We start from the raw sequence: 17330 nt of genomic DNA on the forward strand, positions 1-17330 counted from the left end.
ATTGTTTTGCATTGTGAATTACTTGGCAGTAATCACCATGATTATAGAAGTCAATTTTGCCGGTATCATATTTTATCCTTATTATTTTGGAGCTAAGTCAAGGTGAAACACAGAACAGCACACACACTTACAAAGGTAACTAAAATCTTACTTCCAATAATTTCTTTGACGGTTTGCCAAAAATCATTAAATTGGTATTGAAAAAAAAAAGAATCAGTAAGCTGGTTCAAATCACTAAAAAGTGGTATTCTACAACCCCAAATCAGTAGAGATGGCAATTAGTAATACAATCATGCTTGTCAGTACACAGTACTGAGGATTTTACATTTTACCTGTGAAGACTGATCTTCTTTGGAGTTTAGTGATCTACGAGAGAGGAATCATGAAGCAATGCTATAGTTTATTTGTTGCTTATTTTTCTTTTTTTTCACTCAAAAGGCAAAGCAAACCAGCTCTATTCTCCTTGCTACATTCTCACAATTAGGGAAACTGAAATATGGCTTGGCCAAACAAATAAAAAAGATGAGACCAACAAAGAAGTAAAGAAATTTATATAAAAAGACAAAAACAACTCCAAAAGTTAGCACAGGCAAGCCATAATCAAGTACCTCTGAGTAGAACTTTGCCACACTCACGTGTTCAGTACTTGTGTGCAGAGAATTCTGAGTGATGCATTATTGATTGGGTATAAAAATGATCTACAAAACATTTCTTTATAGGTATTTCTGGCATTGATTATGAGGGCTCTGCAGTCTGTTTGTTGATATTTCCGTTTCTCTTCCTCCAGCCTGATATGCTCCGCATAATCAAGTTGTGTGCACATGACTACATATCTTTTCCCCTTTTTTTATTGTCTTGCTCCTAACTGATCTGTTTACATGCAAGAAATTCTCGAGTTTCTATGAATACCTTCAAGATGAAATTCACTTGCTGACAGAGAGAGCCAGACGGCGAGAGAAATCTACTCAGGAAATGCATTTCATGAGGGCTGTCGTGATGCATTCTTAACAGTTTTTGTCTGGATTACTGGATAAAGCCTAATGGATCGTACCTGTGTCTTGAATTTGAATGAAGAACGGAAGGCACGTGGGGATACATTTGACATTTACAAATGTGCAGCCCCGTCAGAATGTGGTGATATATATTCATCGAGGTGAAAATGAATAGATGATGTATTTGTCTTTGCACAGGAGAGAAAATATAATGGATGGAAACCCTTTGCAGTGGAGACCTGTCTATTTTGAGCCAACGTAAAAGACTAGAATATGTACAGCTTGTACTGGTACTGTTGATAATTCACTGACAAGTGTGCACACACACACGCACACACACATGAACAAACAAACAAACAAAAAATGAATAACACACATTGTACAGTTGTACTCACAAACACACGGGCATGCACACTAGCATATAGATGCCACACACTCATACACACGCAGTCACACATATATACACACACATACACAAGTACACACTTACACACAAACACATTACACGTATATTGGCACCATGCTTCTTCGCAATTATGAAAATTGCTGCAGGCACATAAATCGTCGCCGCAAGTCGTTCCTTTGTGTTCTTCTTAATACTTCTGCCCCAAAGATAATACAGGCATATTATGTTCATGGGTTGTCTGTCTCACCCAGATTTCCTTGTCACGATTAGACTGTCTTATGAGTTTTCTTGGTACGAAGCGCGACCCAGGCATGTGCTATCTAACATTAGGTATAGATGTCCTGCTCTAATAGATATTTGGTAGAATCCCATGAGGTCAAAGGTCACTGCACTATGCCTGTATAGATATGGCATTGCTCAGCTGTGATGTCATCTAGGAACATCCATGTTTAATATGATTTTGTAATAAGGGCAGAAATTAAAAGATTCATATGCCTGAATTTGATAGTATGCAAGGTCAAAAATTCATTTCAGAGGTCATGGTGAGAAATGTGTTTTCTAACCATATCTTAATCAGACATAACCAGCAATACTAAGCAATATCATCGACAGTGCCTGAATGGTTTCTGTACATTGCGGCACATGGAATACATTTCTTAAGCCTCCGTTGTTCACATATTGTGAAAAGCAAGTTGGATTTTGTATTAAGTGGATGATATTGAGTTTTGCAGCTGCTTTGTTTCAGTGGTTTAAAATTTGTGGTTATTTGAAACATTGCTATTAAAGCGCAAACTAGTTTATATCAAGGTCACTATTAAGATATCTATGAACAAATGATGTTCTGTGTGCAAAAGCATTTTTTGCACATCAACTGTACATTCATGTGTGAAATATGAACAAAATGCTCCTGTAATTTTACCACTTTTGAAGGCATTTTCACTGAAACACTGCAGCTGCTGCTCCTGTTGTTGATACTGTTACAACCAAATTGCACCTCTATTTCTTACTCTAAAACCAGAAATTTTTGTGTGCATTTTAATTTTGCAAATTTCATGAGAGCAAAGATTCACAACATTGATACTCTCATAAAGGTTCTTGTCTGCACTATATGGATTCCAACTGGTGGAAATTTCATGCCGCAAATATTTCTGGTTTTGCAGTATACTAAAGTTTAAAGGAACAGACAAAAGTTGTCATTGTTGATAAATTTGTATCGCAGTGGTTAGCACAATAGCAAACAGTGTGCAGTATTCTTTGTTCTAGATACTTGTAAAGAAGGACAAGGTCCATGTGTGCCATTTGCCGCACATTCTGTGTGTCCTTTTTGCATTGATATGTACATTAGGAAATATGGGAACACTGGTAACGGCTTTTGATGTTGTCAGATATTATTATGAATTATTACCTCTGCCAAGGGAGGAGTTTATGTTTCGTTACCGTTGGTTTGTGTGTTCGTTTGTTAATTAGTTATTTTGTCCGTGTGCAAAATAACTCTGAAAGGAGTTAACGGATTTGGATGAAACTTGCAGGAAAGGTTTAGAATGATACAAGTATTAACAGATGATTGAATTTTAGTAGTGATCCAAGAATTTCTGGGGAATTTATGAAGGATTTTTGACATTTTGGCAGGTAGGGTCAATGAACCTGGGAGTTCAGGCTGCGTGTATTGAGGTCTGCCTGTGCACACTAAAGTGCGTGCTCTAGTTTCTGCTAGGGCGAGGCGCGCCATGCAGCTGAGGGTTTATGACGCAACAAAGGCTTCTATATTGGGAAATTGGGCGACTTTCAGCACACAATGCTATAAGTACGTATATATGGGTGGAAGAACAAGATCAGTGGTGGAAATGAGCTGCATGCTTGGCGGAGGTCTGCGGTCTCAGAGTGCTTCTCTAGTTACTTGTACTTTGCTTGCAGCTACAATACTTCATTCTTGGAGCCTAATAGTCAGACTACATTTCTTGCTTTCTCTCCCATCTCTCCCCCTCAGGTTCGATGTCCTGTGCCATGTCGTGTCCCACTTCAACGCAGACATCGGTTTTCTCTCCTCCCTCGCGCTTCAGTCGATGTGCGTCGCATACTCAAGGTACGGTACTCAACCTCTCATGGGGCGCATCATCGTTGAATCCCAGATCTCAATAAAGTTGGCGAACATTACAATCCTGATTTTGGTATTGTTGAGTTTTCCAGACTGAGCTTGCCCAGATATGTGAAATTTATCCCATCTTATTTAAAAAAAAAAAAAAACCTTCCCCAGAAATGGAATGAAAGCCATCCGTAAGTGAAACATGCATGAAGTTTTAGAGAATATGGGGACTGATTATAGATACAATCAAACACTCTATTGGATGAGGTAATCAAACACATTAGGACGAGAATTGACACACTGTGGTCACATGCTGCAGAAAAACTAAAAAGTTCCAGTTTTCAGAATGTGTAGACAAGATGTACTTTGGATTTAAGAGCAAGCAACTTCACATTTCCTATTTTTTGCCAAGATCACCGTATCGAAAATAGAATGCTTATTGTTATTTTCTGTTTTTGCTATCATTTCTTTCCCGCCTTCCAGACTGACCCGCACAGGCTTTAGCAGTGGCAGCAGCCGTTCATCTTCGGGTCAAAGTTCAAAGACCAGTGACCTCCATCTCAATCTTCACAACCATCCCAGGATTGCACTCACTCCGAACTTTCTCCTGGAACTGATGACTGGTGTATACTTCGCAATGTAAGTAAATATGACTGAAATATATCTCTTTCTTATGATCAAATCTACCAAAGCTACTGTAAAACAAGACATATGCGTGGTATGAAATTTTTCACGAATTAGAATGGGGCAACCTTTTTTCAAAGCATGATATTTTTGTGAATTGCCAGTGGCATTCTATGCAGATAGTGTAGGCAAGAACTGTTGTGTGCGTTTCAACTTCTCGATTTTGGGCTCTTACGAAATTGGTGAAGTTAAAATGCATGCAAACATTCCTCATATTACAGTCTATGCCATATACTTTATGTGTGTGTGTGTGATATTCATGATTCCACATAATGTGTGCTGGATGAACGTAATATCTTAATATTTAGAGAAAATCTTCTCTTAGGAGTATATTCAAATCTCATTCTGTCACAGAGAGAGGAACAAAGAATGAAAAAAAAAGGGTTCATGTTAAAGGGATGGTACAGTATTGATGGAGATGAAAATTAGGCTTTTAACTTTTTGCGAGATACCAAGAAAACACTTATGATATAGTACAGAGCATACCATTTCAAGAGGAATTCAAAGTTTATTTGATGAAAATCGCGTTTGGAATGACTGAAACATCCAAAAACAAAGTAAAACAAAGCGATCGTAATAAAGTGTGGGTCCCACACTTTATTAGAATTGCTCTTTTTTGGATATCTCAGCCATTTCAAAACCAATTTTCATCAAATTAACGATGAATTCCTCATAGAATTACATGCTCTTTCATATTTCATAAGAGGTTTCTTTAGGACATGATATAAAATATTTTTTGACATCAACTGTCAATGCTTGTTGAAGAATGTTGCAGCATAGACTGTCAAATTAGACAAGCAAATGCACAGTTGCAATTCTCAGATCCTTGTGGCAAGTGATCAGCCTCTGTTTGCTATGAAGAGTGATCAAGTCTGTCAAAATGTCTTTACTTGTCTGATATCTCTCTTCATGTAAAAAGAAAAAAAATCTTTTAGGATATTTTATACATTGCAAAGTTTGGTCAGTTCATGATTAGATAATAGATTATTTATAATAAAGTTGATTTGTTGATTTGTTTTGATTTCTCTGTCCAAGGTTTAATGGCCATGCCACGGCTGCCACACAGGCACTTGAAGACATACACTTCAGAGCAAGCTATGAACTCTTTTCTGAGGTCTTATTGGTAAGTAGTCAGTGTGTGGTAGTGGGTAACACAATGGATTTGCAAACAGAATGTTTGGGGTTCAAATCCCACTTTGTATGGTGCCTTCAACTGCAAAAACATATTGCAAAACAGGAACAAATTGTTCATGAATTTTTCATTCATATAAAACTGATAATACCATGATACTACCATTTGGGATCGATTGGTGATTGTTAATGTATACATAATTATGCAATGTTCATTTTAAGTAGATTATGCAAGAATGATAAAAGCCCAATATTTGGGTTTATTGAAAACAAACTGTACACTAGATTCAAGGAAGTTAACATGAAAGGGTAATTTGAAACTCTGCCTGGACTCAAAAGATTTTGCACAAAGTGTACAGGTGTATTTGAAGGAGGGTGAGTGAATAATTGGTCACAGGGTGTTATGGTACCTCTCTGGTCACTTGAAGCGGTCAAACAAGAAATGGACATTTCTCATGTTCTCCCCAGGTGACCAATGCCATCCAGAACTCCCTAGAAAGCAATCCCTCTGGCCGGCCCAGCGACGGTCCAGTGGGCATCAACATTGCGGTCACCCCAGCCTCGCCGGCGGTCAAGAGGGCGGCCATCACCAATGCGTCTTTCAAGACGAGGAGAAACAAAGGTTTGTTCTTGGTGGCACCTTTATGTCATTCTTCCCATCTCCAACACCACCAACCACCCCAAGCATCACGACTAAACCGAGGAAATATCATTACCTCCGCCAAGGAAGGCGGTTATGTTTTCATCGATGTTGGTTAGTTTGTTTGTAAATTAACTCAAAATGTTGGAAACAGATTTTAGTAAAACTTGCAGAAAAAGTTGATGATGACACAAGGAAATTTGGGTAGTGATCTCAGAATTTTTATGGATCTTTGAAGGATTTTTTAATCTTTTGAATGATAGGGTCAATGAACTGTGGAGTTCAAGCTGCACATAATTGAGGTTTACATACACACTCTAAAGAGCGTGCTCTGCTCAGATAATGCAATGTGTAGCTGGAAGCTGATGACATAAACAAAGCTTCTATATTGGGAATTTGGGCGATTTTCATAATGCTCGTATGGGTGGAAATATGCTGCTTGGCGGAGGTCTGCACTCTCCGAGTGCTTTCCTAGTTACTAATCAAATCCTATCAACATCCTATTTGTAGTGTATAGTACTAAATGTGTGTGAATATTTCGTAATATGACAACAAACTGAGATGTCTATTATTGAATTTGAAATGATTTATCGTATGGATGGAGGTTTTGGGGGTTGAACGTGTTAAATTGCATTTCAGAAGTTTATATCGACTATACAGGATAATGTAAAAGAGGATATTATGGTTGATAAGAGATATATTCCTATTATGCTTTGTATATACTATGCCACTCAAGTTTTGCTCGCTGCTCTCTTTTGCTGATATCAGGACAGGGAAATTGAAAATCCTATGAATGCAAGTGCTTGTTTTGAATGGTAGTGTGTACACGTTGTTTGGATTTTTCTGTCATTTTCTGTTTCAGACTCTACCACAACGACAACAATAACTGTGATGATTGAGGGTGTAGAGAAGGGTGACCGGCACGTTCCCACCAACTCAGAAAAGATCATCGTGCGGAAGACCAACTCGGATCACCTGGTGGACGAGCAGCGGTCACGTCGCCATGGCAACCATGAGCATCACCACAACGGGACGGGCAATGGTGAGGAATTCCCGCTGGTCAAGCAGCGCAGCAGCCGTAGCATGGAGGGTCTGGAACTGCAAAACATGCCGCACTCGAGAGTGACGACAAACGGAAGTCGGGCCGATGGATTCTCGCAGGGCGTTAGCCAATCACAAAGGACTTCCAACCTGACGGACAATAAGTCGGTTGAGAGGTCACGGTCAAAAGAAGATGTCCACAGGTCAGCAGAAAACCTGAGAATAGATGGCCTGTCCATCGGTGGGAAGGCTGGTATGTCCACTCCGGACGGTCTAACGGTCACTTATCAGGGCTTGAATGGGAATCAGAGCAATGGGAGTAAGAGCGGCAGCCGAAATAGCGTGAGCTATGAGACGACGCTTTGATGATTCAATGAGACTGATTGGAATCGCGCCGTATTGACCTCCAATCTCACTCTTATTTTTTTTTTCCTCTTGTTTTGTCTTGTTTTGTATCATCCTGTTGCTTCCAGAACATTTGTATGCATTACTGACTTTTCCAAAGCAATTTCTTACGCTGTCGGTCTTCCTGACATACCCATAGTTGTCAATCGATGACCGAAGTGACAGGCCGCAAGAAATGTGCTCAGGGCACCAGAAATTGCCGACATGCAGTCATTATTTCTTTATCTCGGATAATTTCACTTGCAGTCATAGATTATCCTTGAAAAGAAAACTAATTAGCTAAGTGATGGCATGTCGCAAATGAAATTGTGTAGTTTGTGGTGTTTCGGTGTACATGAGCCCAAGACATATTTCTATCGACATGCATAAGTCATTTCAGATGTCTGTGCTTTTTCAAGATTTGCACTGGGCAGATAAGCAAATTAAGTAAATAAGCAACCACAGACAACTAGGTGTTTCAATGATAGATATATAATAAACTAGTCTTTCTACAGACAAAAGGTTTTCACGGCTTTACGGTCTGTCAAAAGTGTACAAACTTTGAATGAGTTCATACATTTGCCAAACGTTTGTGTAAGTGTTGAATAAGAGGTACAGACTTGATTGTAACCGGAGAAAGTGAAGATTTCCACGTATTCTTCATTTATTTGTCTGTCTTTGGGCATAATCATTTGACTTTGCATGCTTAGGTCTGAGGCTCAAAAAAAGTTATTTCAGAGAAATGATCAGAAGTATCAAATACTGATGCTATTTGAACCACACACAAGTGTTTTTATTTTTATTCTTTAAAAGATACCTACATCTGTCTTACACTTTCACTAAAATTACAATTCTGCCAATTCGTCACAGTGATTACTTTTGTAGTAGTATAAATTTATTTGTCTAATGCCACCAAGGTTTTTTTTGCTATTTTATTCATGAGAACTTAGGATTATCAGACATAACTTCTGAAAATGTCTACAAATTCATGGATTTTAGTTGGCATCTGCAATCTGCATCTGCAATGCAGTAACAGGCAAAGAAATAATCTGTTATAGCTTTCTGGTAATTTACAGTGCCAGGTCTAGTAGCATAGAAAAGCAGGGAGGACCTAACTTTTCCACCTTCAGTTACAACTGTAGCATGGTTGCAAGACCATTCCATTCACCATATAAGGGGAGGGGTTTTTTTTGCCAAGCTGGGCCCAATTTCATAAAAGATGTTATGAAAGCAATTCCTGCTGGAATTGCAACTTCTTGTAGCAACAGCTAATCAGGAAGCAGGATTCTTGTTACCATGACACTTGCCATTTCAACAAGAGTTGCTACCATTACAACTTTATATGAAATAAGACCCAGGTTCATCGAATTTAATGTGATGTCGTGTGACTGAAAATCATTTCTGAGACATGCATCTACATAGAATGTTGTGGAAAGGGGGAAAAAAAGGAGTTTATTGTCTAGGAAGCGTGAAAAACATATTTATCATGTTCCCACCTATTCATTTCTGTGTTTGTTTGTTCTCTTGTGATTGAAGGATTTAAACCAAAGTAATGAGTGATAGGATGAGTGAAATGTAGGCATGATGTTCCTCACTGCTGGTGATGTATGATCATATTTTTTGTGGTGATCCTCAAACCATATGAGAGGGAGGATATGATACATTGTACAATCTGTGCATATAACTAGATTTCCGTATATAAAGCATTTATTTTAGGTCCGTTCAGGCATTCATCAGCTCATGAATCCATACAATGGAAGTGTACAGTGCATGTCTTTCTTGAGCAGTCAATTTCAAGAGCATACGGCTGAACGATCGAGTTACCTTCTCATCATTTTTCAGTTGTGTCTTTGCTGAAGGATCAAGTGTCCAGGGCTAGGTGATGCAACTTTCCCCTGCATTTCCGTATACATTCCATTCAGGGTTACATGGTTCTTATACTGTCGTGTGCTACTGCCAAAATTACAGAAGAAAAATGATAGAAGAACAAGTTTTACCTGAATAAAAGGTTACATGATGTGAATGACAATCAACTCAGCACAACATTAGCACTTTATCCTGATGTCTGCGGTTGAGCCTACATGGTTTGGGAGTTTTATAATTTTGTCTGATTTTGTATAATTAAGCTGTTCTTCAGCTTCAAGACAAAGGAAGTTGGTTCCTGACACTTCACCAGCTGTTGCTTAACCCTTCTGTACCAGGGACTTTGGACAATGTGTACAGCACAATGGGGATTTATGTGCGAATCAACACTCAAAGTACACAAAGGCCCGAATTCACAAAGGTGGTACAAATGAAACCATGGTTTAAACCATGGACAAAAACCATGGAGTGCCAAGTGTCGCACAAAATATTTCATTACAAAATTGGTCATTTCGTCGACAAAATGATCGTTCCGTTAACGAACTTATCATATCGTGGACGAAATGTTCATTTAGTTACAAAATGTTGTCATTTCGTTACAAAATAATCATTTCATCGAGGAAATGACTGATGTCATAACGAAATATTCCATGCGACACTTGGCGCTCCATGGTTTTTGTCCATGGTTTAACCATGGCTTCATTTGTACCACCTTTGTGAATTCGGGCCAGAGGGTCAAATCCACTTTTTTTTGGAACCTGGAGGATCTGTAAAAATGTCTATCAGATGGGAATTCTGAATTGTTCTGAAAATGGGGTTAAATCTTTAGGCGATGATAACGCTGTTGCAGTTTGTACAGGTATAGAGTGATGTGTGTTTACACTGTGGTGGTTTCACATTACATCAAAGATCAATGGAAGGGGAGGTACCGCTGACTCCTAACCCCTGGTCTGCAACCCTCCCTCACCGCACACATTAAAAAACAATCTACGGCCCCTGCATTATACCACCTGTTGATCATTCGGCAGTCATCATCGTAATGAGTATAATTTTGCTCTAGAAGAATGATGTAATGCTTCTAGACATAAAGTATCCCATATTTACCGCAGATACATTTTTGCACAGAAGTGCAAAAATGTAGGAGCATAATATTATTGTTTATGGGTTTTGATCCATTCATTCATGTCACATTTGACATCAATTGTGCTTTCCAACTTGCTCCATGTGGGTGGACACATCCTGGTGATTGCCTAACGTTATTCCTAATGTACCACTAGACAATAATGTCACTTGAAAAATAGTGCTTTTTAATAATTTTCTTTTTTTTTTTTTGTTCCAGGTGTATTCAACAGTGCACCACGGCTGGTGTGTAGGAGCTTTTATCTACACTTTTCAAGAAATACATGCACTGCACATGCACTACTATGAAATGCTACAGTTTTGTATGGACAATGCATTTTTTATGTTTCTGGTTTTGTGATTGATTATCAACATTGGCAAGCTTGTATTCAAGGATGTTAGAAACTCTGTGTTCTCCTCCCAACCTAATTGCATATTTGTGGGTGTACAAAAATGTATTTTGTTCTCAATTTAGTCACGATGGGGGAAAAAATTGCTTGAGGTGAAACCACTTGAGGTAAAACTTTCCAATTTGGGAAATTGAGTGCAGATTTGCACAGATGTTTCATAACGTGACATCAAAATGAAATATCAATTATCAAGTTTGAAATCATGTTCTGTGTAGATGAGGTTCCAATGATGTCATGAAGTCATGCTGAGGAGCAAAAACTTTTTTTTTTTTTTTTTGGGGGGGGGGGGGGGGGGAGGCCCCAATACTCTGGGCAAGCACATAAGCGTTCCATCCCATGTTCCATCATAGCGTGTGATTTTATCAGGTCAGCCAGGTCAGCTTGTATGCGGTACACATATTAATACACATGTGATATGTTCTTGCCCTCAGGCAATGCATTTTTCGACATCACGGAACCTCATCTATAGATGGAGATTTGATAGGAAGTGTGGCTTGGTGTTCAGGATACCATTATGATGTCAGCCTGATATGTGGTGGACATAGAAAACTTATTAGTTCTAGTGTGAGTACTATTGATAGGCAAGTGCGGGCACTCTATATTTTTCCCCTGTTTAATTTATTCAAGATTTATGTACAATTATGTAGATGTCTTGGAAGCGGCTCTTGATGGGTTTATTTATATTACGTATGTTTTTTGTATTTACAGATTTCAGTGCATAATTGATTAGATTTGATTTGAAATGTGTCTAAAGGTACTTAATGCTAGTGAATTTACTAGAGTTATATAAATGTTTATAATGTGCCATCCAATATATTCCTCCTTTGTCCAGCTATTATTCAATGTATGCCCTTCTACTACTGCTGCATTTGCCAGTGGGTCTCTCTCTCTCCATCTCTTTCTACTTTATATATTCCTTTTCCGTATATTTCCATCTCTTCTCTTCTTTTGTTTCTGCCCAGTTCCAGGTGCATTGATTTTATTTCATATTCAATTGGCATCTTTTTCTCTCCAGTTATCAACACTCTTTTTAAAACCTTTTCTTTTTCATTGCTTCCTATAGTAGAATATCCCCAGTTGCATTCCCATGTAGGTAACATCATTCATTATTTCTTCAAAGACATTATCCGTGTATGTCCTGCTTGCTCATTTCTTCAGCTATTCTCATACAGATAGTGAATTTTGTATTTCGTATGTCGTAATAACCAGCATTACAAGTCTCCACATATGTCCTGTATGTCATACTGTAAAAGTGGATATTTTTCCCCGCGAATGATATTTGTTTTTTCCTGCTCAGCCAGGTAAGATGAATTTGGTGTTTTGTTTTGTTTTTTTATTTTGCAGAATCAGGGCATTAAGTACTGGAAGTATGTTAAGCGAAAATATTTGCGTGATTTTATATTCATGCTAAAGTCTGGCTGTGCGAAAAATTTCTACTTTTACAATTCTCCTCTGTTCAAATGCAATATAGTGTATGGCTCATGCATGATGTACAATGAATATAATTTCAAGTAGTGTTTTAGCATTTTTGCAGTTGAATGATTTATATTGTACAATGTTGTATATGTATGGTTGTACGGAAATATTGGCATTGTTGATTTCCCAAAAGTGTTGACTCTAGACTTGAATGTAGAGTCATTGTGATTATGTGTTTGTGATTTATTCATCTGATGTTCTTTGTATGACAGGAACTGTTAATCGCCAAGCAATAATTGCATTTATGTTTTCTGTGAAAAAAGTTCAAAACATTCTGTACTCTATTGGATAAGGGTATATGGAATTCATCTGTTTGTTTGTTACAGAAATTAAGTAGCAGACCACACATTTCAAAGTGTGTGTGTGTGTGTGTGTGTGTGTGTGTGTGTGTGTGTGCCTGTCTGTTTGTCTGTGAAGAGCAAATTCTTTTACTTTGCTTGTAATCAGGTACGAAGAATTCAGCACATAATTTGCAGGTTACGTTGATACTCTTGAGAAACTTCAAAGCTATTCCAAAGTTGGTCTATGAATAGCTGTCATTAAAAATCATTCTCTACCTAGAGGTAGGTAATCAATGAAAAGTTTGTGTGAACTTCCATCTTGGTCAGAGTAACAGTGCAATTTTACCATATTGAATAAATAGATAGATAGATAAATAAATAAATAAATAGATAGATAAATATATAAATAAATAAATAAATAAATAAATAAATGAATAAATAAATAAATAAATAAATAAATAAATAAATAAATAAATAAATAAATAAATAAATAAATAAATAAATAAATAAATAAATAAATAAATAAATAAATAAATAAATGAATAAATACAGAATAAAAAACAAACTCGCACCATCAAGTTTTGGATGTGAATGGCTTTTTAAAAGTCAGAACCAATGAATGATGAGCTATATACTGCACATGATGTGAGATTTTTAGCTTTTGGCTTGTGAGGAGACTAGTGTAGATTAGGTGGTGATGGTTATTGCCTGTTGTTAAAGGAGTCATAAAGGACTGTGAAGAAAACTGCCTAGTCACTACATGGTGTGATGCACTCATCATTGTGTCAGATCGACCAAGATGGAATCAGTGCATAGGCAAACCCTGCCACAAGATAATTTTGGACTGCTAGAATTTTGTTGTTATGACAAAATTTCATGTAAACATACAAACAACATAAAAAGGGAAATAATAATTTTTCACCCAGTAGAAATCCTCCTGGACTAATGAGGTCTGGTTGTAGCCATGTTTGTTTGAACTGGGTTTGCCCATACTATATATTTCATTTGTTTGTTTTTATAGTACTGTATACACCATATATTTCGTGAGTCTAAATTTTCGCAAATCGGGAATTCCCGACGATTTTGCGAGTGATTAAATTCGCGATCATGGAGTCCTGTACTGAACAGAGAAGTGTACACGCGTATGTCACATTCACATCTGGATCAGAGTCAATATTTTCGCGTGTCTTTAATTTCGCTAATAGGACCCGCCTCGCGAAATTCGCGAAAATAAAAACCTCGCGAAATATTCGCCTTATACAGTACACTCCCTCATATGTAATATGACATGCAATTATGTCTTGGAATATTGTTTTCTCCATAGGGATCCATTCATGCAGTGTGCAAAGAATAGAGCTGCCATTATTGTGTGACATTTTCCTGACCTTGTATTTTGTATCATGAAGGTATCGGTCAAAATAATCAGGAAGTACATTTCAGTGGTATGTATGATGCTTTGATATGCTAGTACAGTGTATATTTTTTAAGGTTAGCATTGAATGTGTGGTGTATGATGTAAGTACATATCGTTTGTTTGATGTTTTGACTTTGCCATCCCCCATGCATAAGTGTTTGATACGATTTACTTTTTACATCATTTACATTTTCCATGTTACCATATGTTTGCAAATATTACCTCAAATGCATTGAAAAGCTTTTTGTCAAATATTCTGTATAATCAGGTATAAGTTTTGAGATGATTAGCCAGTACATAGTTTAGTAGGGACTGCATCAAGAGACTGTAATTTGGCACAATGTAGGATAAGTTTTGAATTGAAAACTTGGAGCAAACTGGAAATTTAAGAAGAGTTTACATTTATTTTTAGCAAGGGTTGGGAGAAAATGACATAAAATCTTCAGAAACAAGACACGGGATACAGTACAATTCAGTCCGTAGAGAGAATTTCACAGGTGTTTAGTTGCACTCGTGCAAACTGTAATCGTGTGTGCAAACTGGTCGACATTGCCCGTATTCCCAATGTTGGTACAGTCTGAGTAAATCACGAAAGCTGTTTTCTTTTAAATCCAATATCGTGTGTCAACAACAAAAAAGAATACATGTAACAAACAGAAAATAACACAAAAAGTCACAAAAATAATCTAGAAAAACTATTTAAAAAATGGTATTAATTTTGTAGCACTACTAGAATATTTCAGAAACATACTGTTTTCTAGGAATTTTTTCAAGGGACTCTTTAGAGCATTATTATTACCATGATTATTATTTTATCATTATTTTTACTGTTATAATGAGTGCAAGTCAGGGGACACGTCTTCATAGTTTAAGAGCTTTGTTTACGAGAAATATCACTTGTACAATTGGGGATTTTGTTACATCAGATTTAAATACATGCAGACCTCCCAAACATACTGAATTTGGAGGAAAGAATCTGAATTTGTACCATTCCCAGCTCTTGTTTCAACAGGAGTTTCCTATTTTTCTGGATGATTTTACTACACACTCCTATCGGAACTGCTCTTTCTTTTCTACTTTTGAGCCAAATCATCCCTATTTTTCAGTCAGAAAGGTTGGGAAGTCCGTACATGGTTCCCTGTTTCCTAAAGAGCTTGTTAGTTTATCTATTTATGTATTTTTTTTTTTGTTATTAACATGGGGCTGATTTACTATGTAGTCAAATTATTTGATTTTTTTCTTTCCTTCCGAGGACTGGGCAATTTGCTGTTCAACTCACCCGATTCTTATTAAACATGGTCTAAAGAAAAGTAGCTGGTTTGCATGAATTTGTTACGCTGCTGTTTTGAGCAAGCTTACTGGTTGTCAGGTACGACATACAGCTGCTGTAATATTTGTACGAGTATAATTTGAATATATTAGTAAACTGGTCTATCGTGAGACGCCAAATGCGGTTACTATAGCAACGGCTAATATGTCAAAGCTGATTTGGCACAGGCAACATGTTGCCATGGTAAATGCATTCACCATTCCAGTGTTGTATTAGCTTCTTATGAAAGGGGACCTAAAGTAGATAAAATGGAAATGTATTGTAAGATATTGTTTACTGTAAGTAGCACAGATAAGTATTTATATAGGTTTTTGTACACTTCCAAAGTCTAAATGTTTCTAAATGTTTCTATACCAATACTTGTATTGGTCTAAAGTGTGTATTACTGTGAAGCATTGAGTTAGACTTGTACAAAGAGAGAAATTGATATGGATGATATTGATGTTGTTATTTTATGAGAAGAATATATAAAATTATGTTTGCTTATTCCAAAAATGGTAATAAAGGTATCGGTTTTCAAAAAAAAAAAAAAAAAAAAAACTGGCAAAGAAAAGGTTGTATTGCTTTGAGTGTCAGTGTGTTCCTATAGACACCCATCTACAATGTTACCTTACTTAGATTTACATGCATGTTTACTGGATGAAAATTCAGTAAGGGAAAATTTCCAACAAAGTAGTGAAATACAGTTGTCCAAAGTTACTAAGAGGCTACTCTTAAAGTAAAATCAAACAACACCACATAAGCTTCAGTACACGTACACGATTGTCAAAATAATGTGCAACATGCAGATTCATTGTGATAGTTACGCGACTTCCTTTGTACAAATTTTCGATACTAAGTATCCCATCTTTCTTTTCTAAAAAAACAAACCTCAAAACATACATACTCACATGCACACACACACACACACAAAAGCACACAACAAAAACAACCCACACATGTCTGTCCTTTGCATAACTGTAATGTTGTTTATCTTTACTGAAGATATGAAGGTGGGCAGGGGTTCTAATTTCCATAAAAATTATTGTCCACAATATTTTTATATTTTTCTGTTCAAATCAACGAGGTGTGTCATCTAACGTGTACATGTAAGTGGTACCCTGAAAATGGGTTAAACTAAAAACTTCCACATCTTTAAACAGGGATGCCAGTTAGAATGAAAGAGAAGGCCTGAAATACATCTACATGAAGCTCCTTTGTACACGAAAAAGCCTGAACTTTGAAAATGCCAGGGCCTGAATTCAGGCTTTTGCCTGAAAACTGGCATCCTTGTTTAAAGTTTCATGTGTGATGGAACTTCTAGCCTTACTGTTGAGAGTACGCTATGCCATTTCACATTCAAATTGTGAATAAATTTGAACAAAATAACATGAAAGTCACAACTTGTCGGCAAAGTGAATAATATTATGGTACAAAAATGCATTAGGAAGTCTCATGAAGTAACTGTCTAGATCATGCAATCACACTAACAATACTGTAATGTCAAAAGCATTTCCATGGAAATTCCTCCTTACACTCTCTATAATTATTGCCTCTCTCTCTCTCTCTCTCTTTTCTGGCCCATTTCATTGGACTTCATACCAATAATGATCACTAAAGAATTGAAAATGATATCCTTTTGCCACTTCTGTGATATAAGAATCTTTATTTTCTGGTCACATAGCAGTTTTTGTTTCTTTCAATAACACAGTAAACATTAAAAACATCTGACAAAAAAAGCGCCTGTAAGCTACCAGGACACAGTAGTGAGGGAGCTTCATCCGTTTCTGTTTTCCTGTTTAACTGTCTGCTTGGAAACTAGTCTGAAGTAGGCTGTTATCACTGCACATGGATTGGTAATGCATAGGAATACTCCTCTGCACTCTCAAATCCAGTCGCCCATCATGTCCGCTTAGTCACTTTGATACAATGTCCAGTCATTGATATCTTTCATGACAATACTGATTAATGTCAATGGGCTTAACACTTGAAGTATCCAAAATTTCAGTTTAGATTTACCACAGAATTTATTCTACATAGTGATATTAACATGAGTTTAGCAGCTAAAGGGATTTTCCATCCATAATATATTTTTTT

The 17330-nt window shown here is 37.0% G+C and overlaps 1 protein-coding gene across 1 annotated transcript in view; it reads left to right on the plus strand.

Moving 5' to 3' along the window:
- The window catches only part of LOC139740508 (hyccin-like), a 71968-nt gene extending 64101 nt beyond the window's left edge, over positions 1-7867 (plus strand). Inside the window, exons 8-12 of the mRNA XM_071651100.1 lie at positions 3386-3481; positions 3965-4120; positions 5201-5288; positions 5765-5918; positions 6799-7867. Coding sequence (XP_071507201.1) covers positions 3386-3481; positions 3965-4120; positions 5201-5288; positions 5765-5918; positions 6799-7343 — 1039 coding nt within the window. The 3' untranslated portion in view covers positions 7344-7867. The remainder of the gene's footprint in view (positions 1-3385; positions 3482-3964; positions 4121-5200; positions 5289-5764; positions 5919-6798) is intronic.
- The last annotated feature ends 9463 nt before the right edge of the window (positions 7868-17330 follow it).

This window comes from Diadema antillarum, unplaced genomic scaffold (genome assembly GCF_040938485.1).
Source record: "Diadema antillarum isolate AM-2024a unplaced genomic scaffold, OU_Dant_1.0 seq00000856_RagTag, whole genome shotgun sequence".
Classification (NCBI taxonomy): Eukaryota; Metazoa; Echinodermata; class Echinoidea; order Diadematoida; family Diadematidae; genus Diadema; species Diadema antillarum.